Source organism: Phocoena sinus, chromosome 14, assembly GCF_008692025.1.
Source record: "Phocoena sinus isolate mPhoSin1 chromosome 14, mPhoSin1.pri, whole genome shotgun sequence".
Classification (NCBI taxonomy): Eukaryota; Metazoa; Chordata; class Mammalia; order Artiodactyla; family Phocoenidae; genus Phocoena; species Phocoena sinus.
The window spans coordinates 63,492,948-63,513,818 of record NC_045776.1 but is presented as its reverse complement, the minus strand read 5'-3'; the positions used below and the strand labels follow the sequence as shown (position 1 = coordinate 63,513,818).

Below are 20,871 nucleotides of genomic sequence, written 5' to 3'. Positions count from 1 at the left end.
GATAACTGGTGACTGGGATCTAAGCCAGGCTCTGGACTAAAGGCTTCAGGGCTGCTTCTCGGTGCTGACAGGAGTCCAGGGGACCTGGCAGGCAGCCTCGGGCAAGAGCTGGGCTCTCAGAACCGCCCGCCAATTAGAGAGCCTGCCCGAGAGCCCTGGGTCACCATGGGGCACACCGGGGAGTGGACACAGCCCACAGCCCTGCCGGCAGGTGCTGGAGGCCGAGGGGGCCCAGAGGCCTCTCCTGGAGCTACACGTGCCAGGATTAGACCCAGGCTTTTGCTGTCTTGGTTTGGCTTCGTTTTTCTGTGAAAATATATTCTTTGTAAAAAAAAAAAAGACCAGAAGGAACGATACTAACCACTATGGATGGTGCTAGTGAGCAGAGTGGGTTTCTTCCCTCAACTATTTCCACAGTTTTGTATAATGTTCTCCTATTACTTATACAACTGAAAAAAAAATGTGTAATGAAAAAAGAAAAGTCAAAGCTCCCTTGGCTGTGGGGACTCTGGGACTGCCGGGAGGAGGGGACTGAGGGTGGGAGGACTCACTCCCACTCACCCAAAACAGCTTCCATCTGGTTTATATGTCAAGCTTCCAAGCAAGATCCAATCTACCGGAGGGTCTCGTGGCACCAAATAAAGGTTAAATAAAGTAGTGGCGTTGTCCAAACATCCCTCGCTTTAAGAATCAATACTTTGTTTTAAGTGGTTTGAAAAAGACCTTATTCTGTATCTAACTGCACCTGTCTTGTGACCTAAACAAATGTCCTCCTGCAGCCCCCCACAGCGGGTCCACAGGGTGGGCGGCTGGGCTCTGGACGTCCTGCTGCTGCTTCCAGTCTCCCTTTACAGGGAGGCAGCAGGCACTGCCCTGGAGACGATGTCGGTCTCAGGCCAAATCAGGGACCGTGACCTTGGGCAGCTTCTTTGAGCGCCTGGGCCCTGGTTCCCTCCTGTGAAGTGGGGTGTACAGTGCCCACCTTGTGGGCTTGCTGGGGGGGCCTGTCAGCGCATGGAGCTCGTGCAGCGCCTGTGGGGCCGGTGCTCCATCCATGTTAGTGCTTCTAGCTGTCAGCTCCCTGTGGTTGCAGAGGCGTCCTGAGTGTCAGGTGCCCAGAGGACTGTGTGGAGCAGCCCCCCCACTTCCCGTTTGCTGTCTGTGCTCCAATGTGGTCCTGGAACCAGCCTGGGGGGTGCCTTAGAGCGTGTCAAAGAGGGCTGGTTCCCGGCAGAGGCTCCGATCCGTCAAGTGCACTGAGTTGGTGGCAGCTCTGGTGACAGCTCAGAACCTGTTCCCTTGGGGAGGTGGCACCAGCGTCAGACCCCTGGTGTGTTACTACACGTGGCATCCAATGATCAGGAAGGATAAGCACAGGAGAAGAGCAGAAGGGGCTGGGGGTGGTTTTTCTAAGACAGCTTACTTGTTAGGAGGAACTGAGAAAAGCCCAAGCCTGGAAGGAACACAAACGTAAAACCAGCTCAAGCGGGGGTACGGGTGGCGAAGCTCACATACCTCATGTATTCCAGCCGGTAAACGGACAGAAGGTAGGTGGACATGGCGAAGTCCAGCTTGTTGATGAGGGCGGACACCTCGGGGGCCGGGTCCAGCAGGTTGATGATGGTGCTACGGAGCTCGCTCAGCTCGGCCTAGGGACAAATGCCAGGACTGCTTGGGCACGGGCGGGCATGGCTGCTCCCCCAGATGCAAACCCCGGGGCCGTGCCCGTGAACCAGACATGCAAGACTGGCCCTCACTGTCCCAGAGGGCTTCCCGAAACCCTGCCCGGTACCACCCGTCTTTGGCAGGCAGGCATCCTTACGGGGGTGACTGTGTCGTTCTTCATGGCTGAGTTGTACTGGAGGACAGACCGCAGGGGCTCTTTGCTGGGAAAGGTGAGCAGGGGGGACTTGGTGGCTATTTCACAGACGCCCTCGTACCACTCTTCTGGCCAGAGTCCTGCAAGAGAGCATGGGCTGAGGTGCCTCCTGGCTCGAGAAGAGCTCTGGCGGGGCCCACGCTGAGCTTCTGGAGTTGTGGGTCCTCTGGTTGAGCCACTGTCCCAAAAATGTGGCATAGAAACGAGTGTGTTTCCTAATGGGGGCAGGTTTCCCTAAGGTATGTGGTGTTCCCAGAACCCTAAACAACTTCGGGAAGTGTTCCCTGAGGAGGCGGCAGCCGCACTGGGCCTGTCTTGTGCGTGGGCACAGGCACCATTAGGTCGGGCCCTTTCGCATCTTGGTCCTTACTCTGCACTGTCCTCCCTGGGGCAGCAAACGTCCCCTACCTGACCCCTCCACGGCAAATCCCATCAGCACAGAATAGAGCCAGAAATCCCGGAAGAGCTTCTGCAACCGCGGCTTCGCTTCTTTGATGGGCAGCAACCGCCGGGTGAGCTGATGGGCCGAGGAGAGAGGGAGAGAAGGTGGTTACCTGCATATGAACCTGACACCTACAGGCGTAAGCTTGAGATCCATTCTCCAGGCTTCTTCTCAGAGAACAGGTCAGTCAGACTGGGCAGGAGAAGGCACAGGGCACAGTAACCAGCAGCCCTCAGAGAGCTCACCCAGAAATGCTCCTGAGCCTCTTGTATGCAGGGCGGGCTCTGCACTGGGAGGGAAAAGCCCTTTGGCCTCGTCGGGAGGCAGACAAGCAGCATCCCAGAGTTCCTGGGGACCCAGGGATGGGGTGCTTGGTGTTCACAGGCGGGCAGGAAACAGGGAGCAGCCGCCTGGCCACAGAAGCACCAGGCCCAAGGGCCGGAACCATGGCGGGCGGGGCAGTGACCTTGGGCAGAACCACAGGGTGTGAAGCAGGTAAAAGCAGAGTGCTCAGGGGCAGGGGTGAGGCTGGAGTCCCTGCGTCCCTGTCCCCATGGTGTCCCACTCAGTGCGTGGCAGGGGAAGGCGCCTTGGGTATGGAAAATGGTTATGTGTGCACAACGCCTGGTGGACAGGTGGACCCTCCAGAGTCCCCAGCAGAGGTCGAGCCCCCACACAGCGCTAACTAACCTGCAGCGAGGGGTGCTCAGCGGTCCAAATGCTTATGATCTATGAGTGCCAAGTATGGGCTAGGTGCTGGCCAGGGTTTGCCTCCTGCCAGGGCCCAGGTTCGACTCCTGGTCAGGGAACTAAGATCCTGCAAATAGTGCGGCGTGACCAAAAAAACCCCCCAAAAAACCACCACAAACTAAAAATAGAAATGATCACGGTGCCACGGTCCTCTGCGAACACCTGAGTGGATGTGAGCATGGGAAGCACCACAGTACGGCCCTGGCTATCCCACAACGGACAGCAAAGCGGGGCTGCATGTCCTGCAGATGGCAGACAGGCCCGGGCCAGGGTCTCCTGGTGCTCTGAGTCTCTACCTGCACCCTCCCCTCCACTGTCCATGGAGGGACAGCTCACAGGAGGGTGGGGACACCTTGCCTAGCAGGCACGTCACCCCAGAGCCCAGGATGAGGTCGGGAGCTGCGATCACTTAGAGGAAGAACTCGGAGCTGGAAGACACGAGAGGAGCCCTCCCATGTCCAGGGGAGCATCAGAGCCGCCGCCCCCCACGCAACCAAGCCCTGGGCCACAGAGTGTCCTGGCTGCTCCTGTAAGCTCATCCACACAGAGACGGTCAGGCCTCCAAACACTGGGAGTCACAAGCCACTCGGCAGTGACTAAAGACACAACGAGGGCTTTGTGCTGACAAAGCTAGTTGAGCGGTGTTTGATCTGGGATGTATTTACTTTGGAAAACACGACAGCAGTCCGGCACCAAAGGTCACACTGAAGCCTGCTGGTGACTTTGGCCGATTCTGCCCCTGCAAAGCCAGTTCTCAGCAGCACAGAGGTGAGTAGGTTTCTAACGTTTCTGCCGATTATGAATTATTATTTGAGGTGGTTAGAGATGGGTAACTGATTTGCTTCCCTATCCAACTACATTCAAACGCTCTCTACACCATCTTAGAAAGGGTAAGAGGTTTTGTTAAGCTGCCTATGATAACATTCTGTCAGTTACGCTAGTGGGACTCTCAGCCAACCGGGGAGGAGGGACTGCGCTAGGTTAAGGACCTGAACTGGGAATGGTGCTGGGGGCTGTGGGCGGGCACCCTAGTTCTGGGGCATCACAAATGGTTCAGAAAAATGACGCGTGTCATACACGCGCACACACACGTACGTAGAGAGACCTGGCGAGTCTGGAGACGCGGGTACAGGGTGGGTGTTCTCTGTGCTGTGCTTTCAACTCGTTTGTGAGCCTGAAGTTATTTCAACCTGAAGACTGTCCACAGCTCCATTACCCCCTCTCCGTCTGGGCCGGGAGACAGCAGCCAGGAGGAACGAGGGACCACAAAGCCCAGCCCCGCTCCACGCAGCCAGCCTGAGAAGGCGCCATAGGAAATGCCCATAAAAACAAACTTTCGAATGATTTCCCTTTAAAAAATACTGCTTCTCTTCAAAGATAGTAATCTGGATTTAAACACAACCTAGTGATAATTTTAAAGTATCTTCTTTAACTCTTGTGATACTAAATGGCAAAACAACAGGAAGATTTACCTTTCAGGTACCTAATTTTTTACCACATAAAATGAGATATATTATGAGATACCTTCTGCTTCCTCTGATGAGAGCATAATGCAAAGTGTTTTGGGCTTTTCATCGTGTAATACAGGAATAGGAAGAGTACAAGAAGCTTCCACACTTACTATCTGAATACAAGAGCAAAAAGATACGAATGTTTTCAACCTCTGCCTCCCTATCTGGTCTCAGATTCCTTTTCCTGAACTTTTATTTATTCAAGTTGGGTTTTTTAAAGCTTTTTTTTTTTTTTTTTTTGCGGTACGCAGGCCTCTCATTGTTGTGGCCTCTCCCGTTGCGGAGCACAGGCTCCGGACGCGCAGGCTCAGCGGCCATGGCTCACGGGCCCAGCCGCTCCGCGGCACGTGGGATCTTCCCGGACCGGGGCATGAACCCATGTCCCCTGCATTGGCAGGTGGACTCTCAACCACTGCGCCACCAGGGAAGCCCTTAAAGCTTATTTTAACCTAAGAAGGATACTTTCAAGTGTAGCCTAGCAAGAAGACCTCTTCTTTTCTCACTTTTTCAGTGTCTTGCCATCAATACCCACGCCCAATTCTACCCAGAACCTTGGCCCGGTTCCGCTGGCAGCCACACACATTACACACTGTGTCCTGAGTGCAGGCAACGTGTGTGGCAGCCTCGGCTATGGGCTGGGGGGAGGGAAGGGAACAGGAAAAGACAACAGACAGTTTTAAGTCAGAAACCATGTGACTTTCCCTCTCCAAAATGTTGTGATTAGAGGAGTGTGCAAGCTGACTGTGTTAAGAGTGCTGCAGGGAAGAGCCGAGGTGGGAACTGGGGCAGGGACAATGGTGCTGGCACTCCAGGCCAAACGGGCAGAGCCCTGGACACAGGGAAGGGCTCCACTAACCAGGGTCTAATCTAGTCACTGGCACACTCAGGCAGGCTCAGCACCCCCGATACGCACAATGCTCTGCGCGGGGAGCTGAGTCACCAAAGCCCCTGGTCCAGCACCGGCACCCAGAAGAGGCTCTGCTGAGAGTCACTGCCATTGCCAGCACACCATCTTCAGGCCTAACAAGTCCCAATATTTACCTAATAGGAGCCAGTGATTCTTACCTGGCCTGGAGGGGAAGCAGACATTCTGGTCCTCAAAAACGTACCAGATGGTCACACACATGACAAACCTGACAAGACACTCTCCTCTTTCTGAGGTGATTAGAAGGGATGCTGGGATCTTGCATGACTGAGCAGCAGTATAAACACCTGCTGTCACTGTCCTGGACACACAGAAGCATCGAATAATAGCTCATTTCCCAGGATGCAATTCACAACCAGGAAGGAAGCAAGAGAAGGACAAAGCCGTCTGGCAGCCAAACTGACGTGACAGAGGGAGGGATGGGAGACAGATGGCTCATCCCACAGTATCTGTTAAAAACGTGCCTTGTTTACTTAAATAGAGGGAGCGCCCCTCAGGCCTTCAGTAAGAGCTTTCTGACAGCACCCTCACCTAGACCCTATACACCTGGTGAGACTATTTGTAACCCCAGCCAGAAACACTTCAGTGGGAGAGCTCTAGTCCCTCCTGACAGCAGTGGGAGCCGACTGACAGACACAAGGAGAAAACGTACACCTGCAGCGAGCTGTACCCTCATCCCCCATGGCTGCAGGAAGACCGGCACCCACCATGTCCACTGGGCCCCCAGGTGATCCCTGCACTGCAGACACAGTCCAAATCACACAGATTAAACCACCCCAAATAACTGCTAGTGCAGGAGGAGGAGCCTCAGCCTGCCTGGCGCCCCCCCCCCGCCCCCCACCTGGCAGTGTCCTTGTGAGCCATGCTTTACTGCACATGGGCCCCCATCCGGCTGGGGTACCTGTGTGCCTCCAAGGCCCACCCAATATGTCATTTGAGGAAGGGACACAAAGTTCAGTGAATGAATGAAAAGCAAACTCCCTGGGGCCCCTGAGCCCTATGGTTTTGCACACTTTCAACAAGGGGTTCTGATCTGGGCCCAGGGGTCCTTCAGGCAAGTTCATGAAGCCACACAAAATGTCAGGCGTCTGTTTTAACTTCAGCAGATCCTAAAATGGTTAGAGACTGGCACCCATGGGGCCCCTCCTGGGTCGTGGCCGGGGGCCTGCAGAGGTGTGTGTGTGAGTGTGTGGGGCAGGGAGGGGGCAGTCTGCCAGGCTGCCCTCACCACGTCCTACTCTCCCTCCAGCTCCAGCTCTGCCAGAATGCAGCACCTGCTGCACTCTCTCGTGGTGTCCCTCCTCCTGGTATCCGTGTGTGGGAACCTCGGCCCTCGGGGTCAGCCTGATAGCAGAGGGGGAGACCCCGAGTCTGCAGACCCCCGGTGGGGGCAGCTGAAGAGTGGAAACCTGAGCAGACCCCTCCTGCCTGCCGACTTCCACAAGGAGAACACAGTCACCAACGAGTGGATTGTGGATGGGGAAGAGGATGAGGACTACCTGGACCTGGAGAAGATCTTTGGGGAGGATGACGACTACATCGACGTCGTGGACGCGGTCTCGCCCGTGGACCCTGGGACTGGCGCCAGCAGCGTGCTCCAGCTCTTCCCGGGCAAGAGCCGCATAGAGCGGCTCAACCTCCTCAACGCCAAGTTCGCTTTAGACCTCTACCGGGCGCTGAAGGAGCGGGTTGGTGCCTCAGACAATGTCTTCCTGGCGCCCGTAGGTGTGTCCACAGCCATGGCCATGCTCTCCCTGGGCCTGCGGGGGGACACCCACGAGCAGGTACACGCTGCCCTGCGCTTCACCGACTTCGTCAACGCCAGCACCACATACGAGCTGGGCACCGTCCACAACCTGTTCCGGAAGCTGACCCACCGCCTCTTCCGGAGGAATTTCGGGTACACGCTGCGGTCCGTCAGCGACCTGTACATTCAGAAGCAAGTTCAAGTCTTGGACGACTTCAGAGCCAAGGTCCGACAGTACTACTTTGCCGAGGTCCGGGCAGCTGACTTCTCTGATCCCGCCTTCATCTCCCAAACCAACCAGCACATCTCGCGGCTCACCAAGGGCCTCATAAGAGACGTGCTGGAGGATGTGGACCCCGCGACTCAGATGATGCTCCTGAACTGCATCTACTTTAAAGGTAAGAGGTGGCGACATTTCTCAGGGCAGACGCGCGGGCGCTCTCAGCTCACAGGTGGGCCGAACTGCAGACTCTACCTCCATTCCCCTGGGAAACCCAGACACGGGGTCAGCTCGCAGGGACAGGGAAGGTCCTGATGAGGTGACAGGGCAGCTGACACTTAGAAACCCTACGCTTTACGCCTCGCCACAGCCTTGAGAGACCGCCACTGTTATGAGTGTCTCCATTTTACAGACAGGGAATTAAAATGCTGCTCTGCGGAGATGGCGGTAAGGGACAGAGCCAAGCTCCAGCCTCTGTTAGATCAGAATAACGCAAAAACCTTTCCAGCATCAGGTCAACCTGGATCTGAGCTTTTTCATTTCCCTTCCCAATGGACAAAAGGCTGAAGACAGGTTCACCCTGAGTAACTGACATTCACACCCCTACTCATTTCTAGGCAGGTGGGAGTGGGGAAATCAACCCTTATGTCTAGAGCAACTGTTCCAGGCCAGCACCAAGCACCGAGGCACTTCCTAAGGAGGACCCCTCCCCCACCGCCAACCACCCACACCTGCGCGTGAGCAACGCACGCACGCACACACACACACAGCCCCGGGACTCTAGAGATAAATGGGCACGGGTCTGTAAATACCAGGCCTCGCTTTTAAAATGCCCTGGTGATGGGGCTTCCCTGGTGGCGCTGTGGTTGAGAGTCTGCCTGCCGATGCAGGGGACACAGGTTCGTGCCCCGGTCCGGGAAGATCCCACATGCCACGGAGCGGCTGGGCCCGTGAGCCATGGCCGCTGAGCCTGCGCATCCGGAGCCTGTGCTCTGCAATGGGAGAGGCCGCAACAGTGAGAGGCCCGCGTACCGCAAAAAAAAAAAAGCCCTGGTGTGACCTGAGCCAGGAGAAACCTCTACTGCCCTCCACCTGCCCAGCAAGCCGAGGGCAGACATGAGGAGTGGGGTCACTGCACACTAGTGCGGTGACACGCAACCACTCTCCCCTCTGCCACCAAGGACTAGTGGGCACTGGCCAGGTCAGTCCCGGGAGGCCACGTTCCCTGGTCAGCTCCAGCACGGTTTACAGCAGTCCAGGGAGCCCCTCTCCTGGAAGTGGCTGAGGGGCAGTGGGGCCAGAGCACCCACCGGCCAGGACAACCACTCCGTGCCCAAGCCGAGGCCCCCAGCGGCTGTGCGGAATGCTGCCAAAGGGCAACGCAGGGGGAGGGAGCCAAGACAGGAGGAAGGGTTCAGAGGCTGAGCCAGACCCCTGCCTCCCCCGACGCCAGGCACAACGCCAGCCTCGCCGTGGGCAGGTCCAGGCCAAGGCTCCAACAGGCCCGTGACAGGCACACGGGACATGCTCAGTGAACACACACATGTCCTTTCATCCCTGGCTGGCGGGACAGGTTTGGGAATGAAAACTGGAGGTCAGCCCTGGTCTCACTCCCCTATCCGTGTGGCCTCGCAAGTCCCACTGTTACATGCTCAGTGGGTTTGATGTTGCCAGTGACACTTGAGAGCGATTTCCCGTGTTCAGGGGTGACTTTGACAGTGAGTGGGAGACCCCTGGGTGGCACCAAGGCCCTCAGCCCTCAGCCCTGCCAGCCTGTGGGCACCCCGACTTCCAGAGCCTCTGCCTCAGCGCAGTCAGTATTCAGAGCAGGCAGGGACACGTCCCAACATGGGAACCAGGGTCACGAAGACGGCAAACGTGGCAGCAGGGCACATGAATCCTTGCCCACACACCGGAAGGCTTGCTGGATCAGGGCTGGGAGTCAGAGAGATGAAACGCCAGCAGCACCAGCTCTCATGGGTGCATATCACAACAGCGTCTGGATGTGTAACTCTTAGCTCTAGCTCCCAAATCTCTATCACTACTTTGATTTTAATTTCAAATGTTACGAGCACTCTGTAAAACACAGTGAAAACAGAGGTTAGGCCTCAGGAGCAAAGGAAGGACAGAACCCGGGAGAGGCGGGGCGGCTGCAGCAAACCTGGGAAAGCCGTGGCTGGAGCCCAGGGGAAAGGGAGTCTCCCCCAGGGCAAATGGCACAATCTGGGGAAGGGGAGAGGCCAGGGACACCGCTCACACCCACCATGCACAGGGTGGCCCCCCACAGAGAGCTGCTTAGATGCCTGCCTCACGGGGCTGAGCAGCCCTGGACCCAGACCAGAGGCGGGCGGGCACTGCTGTTACGCCTCCCCCAGGAACCTCCTGCTTTTCTGACCCCCTGTGCCCCACCCACCAGCTAGAAACCTTGAACAGGTCACTTGGCTTCTCCCCTCTGCTTGCTCATCTGTGAGATGGGGGTGGTGAAAGCCCCGTCCCTCACGGTTGCTAGGAGACGAGGTAGCACAGGAAGGGGCTGGAGGAGGCCTGGCACATGACCAGTCTCACCAGTGGGCGGGCAGCCCTCACTTCCAGTTACTAGCATCTTAGAGCCACAAAGACATGTTCCCACTCGGGCACACAAAGCTGCCCCGCAATCCAAAGTGAAGGTGGCAATGGCAGTGCTGCCTCCCCAGGCATCCAGCCAGTCCTCATAGAGCTGATGGGAGCTCAGGGCCCTCATCTTACAGAGAGACACGCAGAGGCCCAGGCAAGGCAAGTGATGTGCTATTTAATGTCAGGATCTAACCCAGCATTCACCTGGTCTATTCACCCCATCTGCCCTCATCCGCTTCCTACGAGAAGCCTCTAAAACAGTGATTCTCAGTGTGGCGGGCGGGCCAGACCAGCAGCATCAGTATCGCCTGGGAACCAGTGAGAAACTTAAACTCCTGGCCCAAACCAGACCTGTGGGTTCATACGGTGGGGGTGGGCCATGCAGCCTGTTTGAACAAACCCTCTAAGAGAGCATTTAAACAAAAGCCCATTCCTGCTGACCTCACAGGGTCCTGGGTGAACAAATTCCCAGCGGAAATGACACACAACCACAACTTCAGGCTGAATGAGCGAGAGGTGGTCAAGGTCCCCATGATGCAGACCAAGGGGTCCTTCCTGGCGGCAAGCGACCAGGAGCTGGACTGCGATGTCCTGCGGCTGGAGTACATGGGGGGCATCAGCATGCTGGTGGTGGTCCCGCACAAGCTGTCCGGGATGAAGACTCTCGAGGCCCAGCTGAAGCCCCAAGTGGTGGAGAGATGGCAGAAGAGCATGACAAACAGGTGCCTCTGGGGCCAGGGGACTGGGGGCCCAAGGATGCTGGGGCTGCAGTCACTTTAGGGAAAGGGGCATGTGCCCCATGGGCCGCTGTGACTTCAGCCCGAACTTTCCACTTGGTGAGAGGAGACCAGAGAGCATTGGTGAGAAATGCACCTGTACTCTGTGATGTGGGGGCAGGAGCGACCCGGCTCTGCCACACACTTGCCCTGACCCCCTGGGGTCACTTGCTGTGGGCCTAGAACCAAGACAAGCCCCCAACCCAGTTTGAGAAGCCTCGAGGTGCTCCAAATCCCCTCAGGGCGTCACTTACCATCTGAGTCAGGACCACAGGTTGCGCTGAAGGCTCAGCGCAGGAAGGACGCACACGTCACCTCCCTGTCTTCCTGGATCCCGCCAGGCCCGAGTTAACAGCTGAACCTGGTCTGGGCCTCCTTTCAGGACCAGGATACAAGGAAATGCAACTGAGGGACAGGCAGGCTCTTAGGGGCAGGTCTGCCCAGGCAGCTGGGCAGGCACCAAGCCCTGTCACTTTCTCCTTAAAACCTGTTCTGTACCAGCCTCCTTCCTAACCTCACTGCCCACGACCTTCACCCTGAGCCAGCGGGGGCCTGACCGGCCTGCCGTCCCATGCTCCGTCTACCTGCCACCAGCCACCAGGCAGCATCCCCACCTCCCTCTTCCTGTGAACTCTCTGTGGACCCCCACGCACAGGATGCAGCCCTCTCGCTGCCCAGCCTGGCCCACACGCTGCTCTGCTCTCCCCTGCCCTCCTGCCCAGAGTCCTGCACTCCCTCCAGCAGGTCCTGCTCAGGGCCCCCAGATCTTGTCCCCCCTCCTCCAGGATGGCCCAGTGGTTAGGCCTGTTCTTGTCACTCGGACGCTAACAGGCGGTCTTTACACTTTGCTGCTTCATGTATGGGGTCCTGGCGCACCAAGAGGGAAGGAAGCTCCTGAGAAGGGGGCGCGTCTGGCATCTTAGCCCCACAAGCGCCGTCAAGGATGGAGAACGCTAGCACTGGCTGGTACAGAAAGCACTCTGTTTTTAAGTGCACTGACCTGCACTTCAGCTCCTTAAACAGTAAAATACCAAATGCCTGAAAGCAGGGACCCAAGTGAGAGAATGATGTCACATGTCTGAGCCATAAGCCAGTAACAGCTCTGCCCCCTGGCTGGTAGGACACAAACCATACAGTACCGAGGACATGACCGCACAGCAGTAACCATGCCTCAATTCTGAGTGCTGGGATTACAATGGGATGGTCTTTCCAAAATCCTCCACTGGCAGGACTAGGATATGCATTTTAAGAAGTGTTGTGTCAATTCTGTGGTACACGGACTGGAGGCGGTTGTGTGTGTTTATGGACGTTTAAGGGGAAACGTGATTCCTCTGCAACTTGCAGTTAGTAGAACCAGCCCTTCTCTTCCCTGACCAGGACACGGGAAGTACTCCTGCCCAAGTTCAAGCTAGAAAAGGACTACAACCTGGTGGAGGCCCTGCGGTCCCTGGGGGTCACAGCGCTGTTCGACAGGAACAGCAATATGACGGGGATCTCAGACCAGAGGATTGTCATCGACCTGGTAATGCCCGTCCTCTGCCCATCCCCATCCCGCCCCAGGTCTGCCCCCCTTGGAGCCCCTGCTGATACCAGAGAGAAGGCAGGTGCCCGGGAACACCCCAGCCCAGCAGGCCTACTATGGCAGAGGCCCCAGAGCATGAGCAGGCGGTTCTAGGGCCACGGTCCTGCCCGCAGAGCGCTGTGGGCAGCCCTGAGTGGCCATGGTGCACAGTGCCAAGGTGGCACCGCTCACACCACACTCAGCTGATGCGTGAGGACCGAGTCCCAAGGGCCATCCTGCCCAGCCACGTCCACGCCTCCCCTGCGCTCGCTTGGTCCCTTCCCTGAAGAACACGAGACTACCCCCCCTTGCCCGTCTGTGAGTGACCACCGCTATCTGATAGCTTCCCTTTTGTCCTGACACAGTTCAAGCACCAAGGCACCATCATGGTGGACGAGGAGGGTACGCAGGCCGCGGCCGTGACCACTGTGGGGTTCATGCCATTGTCCACCCAGGTCCGCTTCAGCGTCGACCGGCCCTTCCTTTTCCTTGTGTATGAGCACCGCACGGGCTGCCTGCTCTTCCTGGGCCGGGTCGCCAACCCCACCAGGTCTTAGCGGTGGAGGCCGGGGCGTCTTGAGTGCTCTGGGGCATCCGCAATTCCATTTCCCTTCCAACAACGACCACGAGGAGCTGGGGCGGTGACCCCGTGGCTCAGGCCACCTTTCTGGGAGACATGGACGAAGGACCGCGATGCTTGCTACCATCAGGGCTGCAGAGCCCAGAGGTCACCGCAGCTGTAGCGCGGCAGCTGTCTCCTAGAGGGTGTTGGCGCCAGACAGACCAACTCCCTCCACCTCTCACAGCAAACCCCTCCCCGGGCCCAGCATCCCCCCTCCTCCACTCTGTCACCCAAAGCCTTTCCCCCCCAGGGCTTCCCACCTGACAGGGAACATGGGCAGGAGCTGCCCCCTCCCCAGAGTGCTGACAGCGAGCCCCCTCCCCAAGGCCCAGGGTGCCCTGGCCTCGGGCTCAGTCCTCTCAAGGCCCAACCTCCTGAATTGAGGCTAAATGTCTCTGCACCTGCTTTCACCTCACGGCCGCCCAGAGGACGGCATGTACCCGTAGCCATGCCTTCCACCCTAGAGATAAATAAACATCACCACTTTTACTGGGTATAATTCTACTTTTATAAGGTCAGATAACTAAAAAAGGCCACATTCAAAATAGAAGACACCCCAGCAGTGCTAGACATCAACAGAGTGACCTGAGTGCCCAACAGTGACCCAGAGCAGGCACGTCCTCGGGCTCGGATGTGGCAGTGCTGCTGCATCCTGGGGGCGGGGGCGGGGGCGGGGGGCGTGGATGGAGCTGCCTGGGGGCTCCGGCAACACCAGTCTGTACGTGCGGCACACGCTTCAGCTTCCATCCCCAGACACAGGGAGACCCTCAGACGTGATTGTGGTGCATCTGGTTCGAGAATACGGGTGACATCCAAGGACTATATTTCTGGACCCTTGATTCCAGGGCAAGACCAGTGGAATCCACACAGGCTGCTCAGGGAGAAGAGCGCAAGGCCTCCGCAGTGCGGGGCGGGGGACAGCGCCGGGGGCTTCACAACTGCCACGCGTGTGGCCGTCAGACTGGGACCCCATGGGCCTGCAGTGGGCAGTGGGCTGGGGTCGAAGCCTGGTTGGCCTGACTCCACAGAGGGCTTCTGACCCAGCGAGACTGACACAGTCACAGGCAGCAAAGGGGTGCAAGAATGCTCCCCGATGTGGAGGCTGGGTTATCCCCATCCTCACACCAACCTGGGGCTTCCACTGTTACAGAGGGGGCACGCTCAGCCACAGGCCTGAGTCCCACCCCGGCCCTGCTTTCACCCCTCACCCTCTCCCCCTGCCCCCTCCCCACTGCCTGAGCCAGGGCCCGTCCAGTGTCTGCCACCCAGGGCAGGGGGGCCTTTCCCTGTCATCCCTCTTGCCCTCTCAGGGAACCTAGGCTTGCTGACCACCCTCTCCAAGTCCTCCTCTATTCTGAGTCAACACTGTCCTCCCTTGGGCTTGTCTGACACTTCTGGTCTTGCTGCTGGTTCCTCTGGCTCCTCCCCCACACCCCCATGTGCATCTCAAGACTCCACCTTCAGCCCTTCCCCACATCCCCCACCCAGAAGGCATGAAGACACGTGGCCCAGGTTCCTCTTCGACCCCCAAGGGTCAGAGAGCTCCAGCCCCTCAATCTGCTCAGAATGCCCTTGGGCCCCCTTCAGAAACGAGGTGCCTCCATGCGGCAGATATGAACCCAGAGCACAGGCCTGCGCCAGGCTGCCTGGGTTCCACTCCGGCTCTGGCACTTTGAGGCAAGTTCTGTGCCTCAGTCTCCTGTCTGTGAAACGGGGATAACACAGTCCCTATCTTGCAGGCTGTTGTGAGGATGAAGTGGGTTGCTGTCTCGAAGGGGTTCAGGTCAGTGCCTGGGTTACCACTTCTAGCCCAGGGGTCCCTAACTGGGGGCCTACCTGGGCCCCTCCCCCTTCCCTTCCTGAGGTGAAGTACAAATGCTTGAGGACAGACACCATCTCTACGAGGAAGAGGGAGCAGTTTTCACACAGGTCTATGACTGGAAGTGTTAGTCCCCAAACATCCTTTTACAGGCACCAAGAGAATAACCTGTCCAAGGCCACACAAGCTGCAAGTGGCCCGGGTGCCCGGCCGAGTGGAGTGCATGGACATTTTCCACGCTTTGTGACAGCGGGGCAACTATGTCTCCAGCTGTAGGTTCAAGCAATGGAATCAGTGACATTTCTGAAGAGCATCACAGAGTCACAGGACAAAGACCACCAAACGCAGGCAGGAAGGAGCCTCGGAGGCCATGTGAGCTGGTGCCCCCACCCCAGGCTCCCAAGATCACTGATAAGGGAACAGCTGCATTAGGGCAGAAACCCATGCTTCCTGCCCAGACCCACTGGCACGTCCACTCAACTAAGTCACTGAAGACACTGTGTCATCGAAAAATCCAAAACAGAGCATCTTTTTCTTTAAAATAAAAAATTAAAAAAAAATTTTTTTTAAGTATAAAACATTCAAGCAAACAAACAAAAAAACTATGGAAGTTAGTTTCTCCCAGAAGGTCCAGGGTTAGGGTGAGGGCTAGAACCAGAGAGCAGAGGCAAGAACCATGGCATCTGGGCTCTGTGTTGAGCAACAGAATCAAATATTTGTTTCCTCCTCCACAATATAACCATTAACTTGTTGACACGACGATACTTATTCCATTCATGTAAAGGTCACCGTATTGGAGGAGACACGGGTGTTTCAGGTGAGCATGTGCTAGCCTATCACTGCTAACATATCTACCTGCCCTGACGCACCAGCCCCACAGAAAGTCACCCCATTTTTTGAGACACTCTGCTGGCAGAGCAGGTGCGGAGAGACTGGGACACTCTCCCAGGACCCCACATGCAGGGCCAGGAGTCCAACTCCGGCCCCAGTGACCCTAAAACTGGTGTGCCCCCACCCAAACCTACAAGTCATCGCTCCCCCAAAGTGCGAAGTGTCCCCTATAGACTTCTTCCATGCATTTATTAAACTCCAAACAACAACCGCCAAGCACACTTACAAGCTCACAGGCATACATACGGGTCAGAGAACTGTGGGGCTCAAATATCCCAGAACTCGTTAACTTGAGAGGCCCCCCGGGCGTGCTCCCTGCCTACCAAATCTGCTCTCCATGGAGCCCTCCACGGGCCAAGGACTTCATGCCCCTCGCCCTTCCCTCCAGGCCAACAAAGTGTCCTCGTGGCGCTTCTCAATGCACTGTGCGCGAGTCGATGTCAACCATGACGTCTTTAGAAACCGACCTGTGGGTGCTGGTGTAAACCGGCAGGGTCCCAGCAACCCACAGGCCCTCGAGGGGCTGTGGGGGCCCTGACCGCAGGGAGAGGTGGGAGGGCTCCCGGGGAAAGTGGGAGGCATGAGGCAAGCCCAAGCTCCAACCCTGCAGCACGCTTGGGGAGAGATGCTGTCCTGGAGCCCGGCTGAGTCAGCCACCTTCAGGGGAGGGAGGAGGGGACAGGCAGAGGGTGGGGGTGGCCCGAGACGGAACCCCACCCCCCCACCCCAGACATAGTCCGCGACTATCAGTCTCACTATCAGAGCCAGGGACGATAAGCCAGTTAGCTGCCGGTTCCCATCCGCCTTGGTCGGCTGACACTGGACCCCCAACGGTCCCCAGACTCAAATGACAAATGCCCACAGAAGCAGAGACAGAAACTACTTTGCAGAGATAGGAGAGGGCTCCCCAAACGTCCACCGGGCCTCGACGCCCCTGGGTCACCACGCAGCCGGAGGTCAACCTCACCACGTGCGGGGACACCCACGTAAATGCTCGAGGCTCGAACGAAGAGGGAGAACTGGAGGCGGAAGCAGGGGCTTAAGCAGAAGGCAGGCTAAGTGGGAGCTCGAGAATCACCAATGAAACAAAGCCGGATGCGGGCCTGGCTCAGGTCTGGCAGCTGGGAACGCCTGGTCCAGGAAAAGTGACATCTGTAAGGGCCATTTGGGAAGAAGTGGCCGCAGGCTGAGACAGGACAAGACGGACACCGGCCCTTGACTGCGGCAGTGCTGCGGCAGAGACAGGCCTGAGCCATCCCCGACAGGGCACCAAGGGCTGCAGCCCCAAGGCCCAGGCACCAACCAGAGGCCCCAGGCTCACTATGGGGGGTTGGGGGTGGGGGGAGGGGTTGGAAGCAGCACCTGCAGGCCATAGTCAGAGGCACCTGAGCCGGGTGGGAGCTCAGGGAAAACCTAAGTCAGACCCAGACACCTGAGGAACAGGCAGTAGGGTCCTGGTCAGCTGGCCAGGGGTTCGGCCAAGCATGGAGAAAGGGGGTGAGGCAGCAAGGCCACAGCAGGCACATGCCCACGGGGCAGTCGCGGAAGATCGGAGACACAACCACAGCTGCAGGATCCCTGCAGCCTCAGAACAGCACCTTTCAGGGAACTCGCTGCAGGTCTCTGGGCAGCACTCAGCACGAGCACCACACCTGAGTCCGAGACACCAATGGGCGGGTACTCACCACAGCGATCACGGGGATGAGGACGCCCAGGTTCCCCGCGCTGCTGGAGGCCTGGAGGAGAACAGAACTGAGTCACTGATGAGCCCACGCTTCTTTCATTGAAAAGGAAAAAAAAAAAAAGACCTGACACAGTGTCATGAAAACTGAAATTCCTTAATCTACACGAAACAATGAAAAAGATATACAGAGAAACATGTATGAAGATGCATCATCTTAACAGCAAAAGAGGGAAACAATTTGAATGTCAAACAGGAGAAGGATTACATAAACCGTGACAACTCTGCACAAATATCACAAGCTGTTACAGAGACTGCGCTCTGAAAAGCACTGTTACCTTAAAAAGTGCCCAGATCAAATATTAAATGTAAGAAAGTATGCTCTCACACAGTGCCAACTACGTAAAATAAATAGATTTGCATAAAACACCTAGGAGAAAGTCTGTCAAAAGGTTAACGACGATTGGATCTGAGGAGAGAAATTTTTACTATTTATAGGTTTCTGTATCTTTTCTATAATGAACACACATTCTTTCCAAGTCTGGGAAAATTTGGGGGTTACTTAAAAATAACTAAGTAGGGCTTCCCTGGTGGCGCAGTGGTTGAGCTCTTCCCTGGTGGCGCAGTGGTTGAGAGTATGCCTGCTGATGCAGGGGACACGGGTTCGTGTCCCGGTCCAGGAAGATCCCACATGCCGTGGAGCGGCTGGGCCCGTGAGCCATGGCTGCTGAGCCTGCGCGTCCGGAGCCTGTGCTCCACAACGGGAGAGGCCACAACAGTGAGAGGCCCGCGTACCGCAAAAAAAAAAAACTAAGTAAAAAGTCAGCCACCTGGCCAGACACATGAGGCGCAGCCCGGCTCGGGAAGCCCAGCTGCTCAGTTGACCATGAGGGCATCGACTGCCCACTGCAGCAGGGCTGCTCCATCTTCAGGGATGGACAGGGTCAGGACACCTTGCCGAGGCCCCATGGCCATGCAGGGGTGGGGACAGAGTCCTAAGCTGGTGTCCCCCCAGCTCTTGATTTCTGTCCTCAGCTCCTGGTGGTCAGTGTGTTGGCCAGTCTCCACCCCACCCCACCCCCCACTGCTGCCCCACAGACACCTGGCCTGTCACTGTAGGTGGGGGATGGGTGCATGGGCAAGCTCAGCTCGGCACCCAAGGAGCCCCTACCCCAGCCGAGGAACGAAGCAGGACACCTGAGTGTTGAGCCCGGGAGATGCAGTGAGAGTGGTGGGGGTGGGGGTGGGGGAGCTGGGCCCTGGAGCCCTCAACAGGGTACAGCCTCGGCCTCCTTGGGCTCCAGGTGTCTCCCCAACACCCTCGAGCCCCCATCTCCTGGGCACAGGGAGCTGGGCCCCACTCAGGAGACAAGAGGAACAGTGGCCTAGCCTGCTGTGGCGGGGAGCAAGGCAGGGCTGAGCAGGGCAAAGGGTCTCAGGCCCTGTTTGCACCAGCCCCTCGCTCCTAGGTGAGACTTTCACTCGAGGCTGCTGTTCACTCGCTTCCACCTCAGAGAGGCCTTGAGACCACCCGACGTCCCTGTTTTGTTCCCATGCCTGTCCCACTAAGCCTGCAGGGGCAGCCCCTCGTCTGTCTGTTCACTCCCGCCAGCACCCTGGGAAGGAACCAGTCCCCCGTTCCTGATGTCACCAGGTAAAGGGAGAAAGCACAGGTTTCAAGGCGGTGCCCAGGGCTGAGCCCTACCTTCAGGGCGGGCCCCTTCTCGCTGGCCCTCTCACTGGCCCGCTTGCCCTCCAGCCCCAGCTGCACAAACAGCTCCAGCAGGTTCATGAGCAGCTCGTCCACCAGGTGCTCGTCCTGGATGTTGGCCGCGATGTTGGCCAGGGCATTGATCACAGCCAGTGAGCAGTGCCTGTGGGAGAGAAGTGACACGGCCACAGTGCCCGCCCCCAGTACTGTGAACGAAGACCCCCAAGGCGAGGGACATGCCACCAGAGGATACCAGCCCTGAAGGAAAGTCAGCTGCTGCGGAAGAGACCCCAACCTCCCCCGAGACAAGTTGGGGGCCCAGGGGCTGTTCAGCTTCCAGGAGCCTGCGTGTTGGGGCATGTTGACAGTCTCGGGACACTTCCTCCAAGTGCCTGGGCAGCCACGCAGCTGAGAACGGGCATGTCGCTCCCCGGCACTTCCAGGGGACCCACTTCCCCTCCAGTTACAGTCTCCCTTCATCACCACCACCCAGGAAACCCTGACGACACTTCCTCCTCCACCTGGGGCTGAGGTTAGGGTCAGCTCACACCAGACACTCAGGAAGTGCTCAGTGGTCCTGATGACCTGCCCCGACCCCGTCACCCCATGTAAACCCTGAATAGGAAGTTGACACTGCACACCAGTGGGGTGGCCAGGCTCTGAGTGCCAGGTCAGCTGGATGCTGCTGCAGCCGGGCTGTGCCAAGTAGCTCAGGTCTTTAAGGCCCAGTTTCTTCCTGAGTAAACAAGGATAATAATTTCCTCCTTGCAGGGCGTGGGGGAATCAAACAGTCCCTGTGAAGCATGTAGCACATTGTCTGCCCCCAAAATCACAGAGCAACGGCAGCCAGGACAAAAGGCACCTTCCCAGACAAATCTCTAGGGGGGAAACGGATGGCAGTGGATGCCTCCTCCGGCGGGAGACCAGTTACTGTGGGTGGCACTGTCAGAAAGTGCTTTAGGAAGGAAATGTGGCAGAAGATGAGGAACTGGTAAGTTCCGTACATGGCACAGGCCGAGCAGCGAGGCAGAGGTGGGATCAGAGGTCAGAAGGAAAGACGGAGGGGAGGGGCGAGGAGGCGCAGGAGCTGCTCTGGGAGCAAGATGCAAGGGGAAGAGGTTTTGGTCTGTGTGTCAGTGTCACTGCAGAGACCAGAACGGACAGACAGGAGAGGGAGGTGAGCTGGCGGCCCCCTAAGGCCACTCCTGCGTTCCAGTGGCTGGCGCTCCCATGGGAGCGGCAGTGAGAAGGCAGAGAAGCAGCCATTGTGCTGAGAGCTGTCACATGCATACACACAGCCTCATACACCCACACAGCTGGTGAGGAAGTTAAGGCACAGAGAAGATGAGCATGTCCTGAGTTCATTCACACAGCCGCACTCCCACCCCCTCCCCTGGGTGGAGTGGTCAGGAGGGGAGAGGAGAACCTCTGCCCTGCCCACCGCCCTCCTGATGTCATCTGACCAAGTCCATGAGATCCTCCAAACACAGGAGGACACGTCTCGTCCTTGGGGCATCCCTGGGGAGGGCGAGGACTCACGCAAACATCATACACCCAGGGCTGTCAACGTCTCCTCCCTTGCCCTCTGAATCCACCCTGAGGCGAGCATCCGAGACCGCACAGGTATGCAGCACCGACCAGCAGAAACACTGGAAAACTATCTAATGTGCGGCCTAGGGCTGGCCAGACAGACTGCGGCACTGCCACCTGATGCACACCATGC

General features: G+C 57.5%; 2 protein-coding genes across 14 annotated transcripts in view; one reads left to right on the top strand and one right to left on the bottom strand.

The window, feature by feature from the left end:
* The window catches only part of PI4KA (phosphatidylinositol 4-kinase alpha), a 94,913-nt gene that overhangs the window by 29,926 nt on the left and 44,116 nt on the right, over positions 1 to 20,871 (bottom strand). For 10 of the 13 annotated variants that reach the window (XR_004345432.1, XR_004345431.1, XR_004345429.1 and 7 more), the window contains exons 18-22: positions 19,143 to 19,884; positions 17,442 to 17,492; positions 2,288 to 2,396; positions 1,823 to 1,959; positions 1,516 to 1,649 (exon numbers count right to left, since the gene is read on the bottom strand). Coding sequence is in view for 7 of the 13 variants with exons in the window: in XM_032603024.1 (XP_032458915.1) it covers positions 1,516 to 1,649; positions 1,823 to 1,959; positions 2,288 to 2,396; positions 17,442 to 17,492; positions 19,143 to 19,884 (1,173 nt within the window). In the remaining 6 variants the exon portion in view is untranslated. The remainder of the gene's footprint in view (positions 1 to 1,515; positions 1,650 to 1,822; positions 1,960 to 2,287; positions 2,397 to 17,441; positions 17,493 to 19,142; positions 19,885 to 20,871) is intronic. The other 3 variants (XR_004345434.1, XR_004345433.1, XM_032603026.1) reach the window with 1 other exon arrangement.
* SERPIND1 (serpin family D member 1) lies at positions 6,436 to 13,206 on the top strand. The gene is made up of 4 exons (XM_032603027.1): positions 6,436 to 7,652; positions 10,536 to 10,809; positions 12,241 to 12,385; positions 12,790 to 13,206. The coding sequence occupies exons 1-4, from the start codon at positions 6,773 to 6,775 to the stop codon at positions 12,979 to 12,981; spliced, it is 1,491 nt and encodes a 496-aa protein (XP_032458918.1). The 5' UTR covers positions 6,436 to 6,772; the 3' UTR covers positions 12,982 to 13,206.

Coding starts and splice junctions, on each gene's coding strand:
- SERPIND1 (XM_032603027.1), top strand. CDS start 6,773: ATGCAGCACCTGCTGCACTCTCTCGTGGTGTCCCTCCTCCTGGTATCC. Junction 7,653..10,535: donor GAACTGCATCTACTTTAAAG/GTAAGAGGTGGC, acceptor CTGACCTCACAG/GGTCCTGGGTGAACAAATTC. Junction 10,810..12,240: donor CAGAAGAGCATGACAAACAG/GTGCCTCTGGGG, acceptor TTCCCTGACCAG/GACACGGGAAGTACTCCTGC.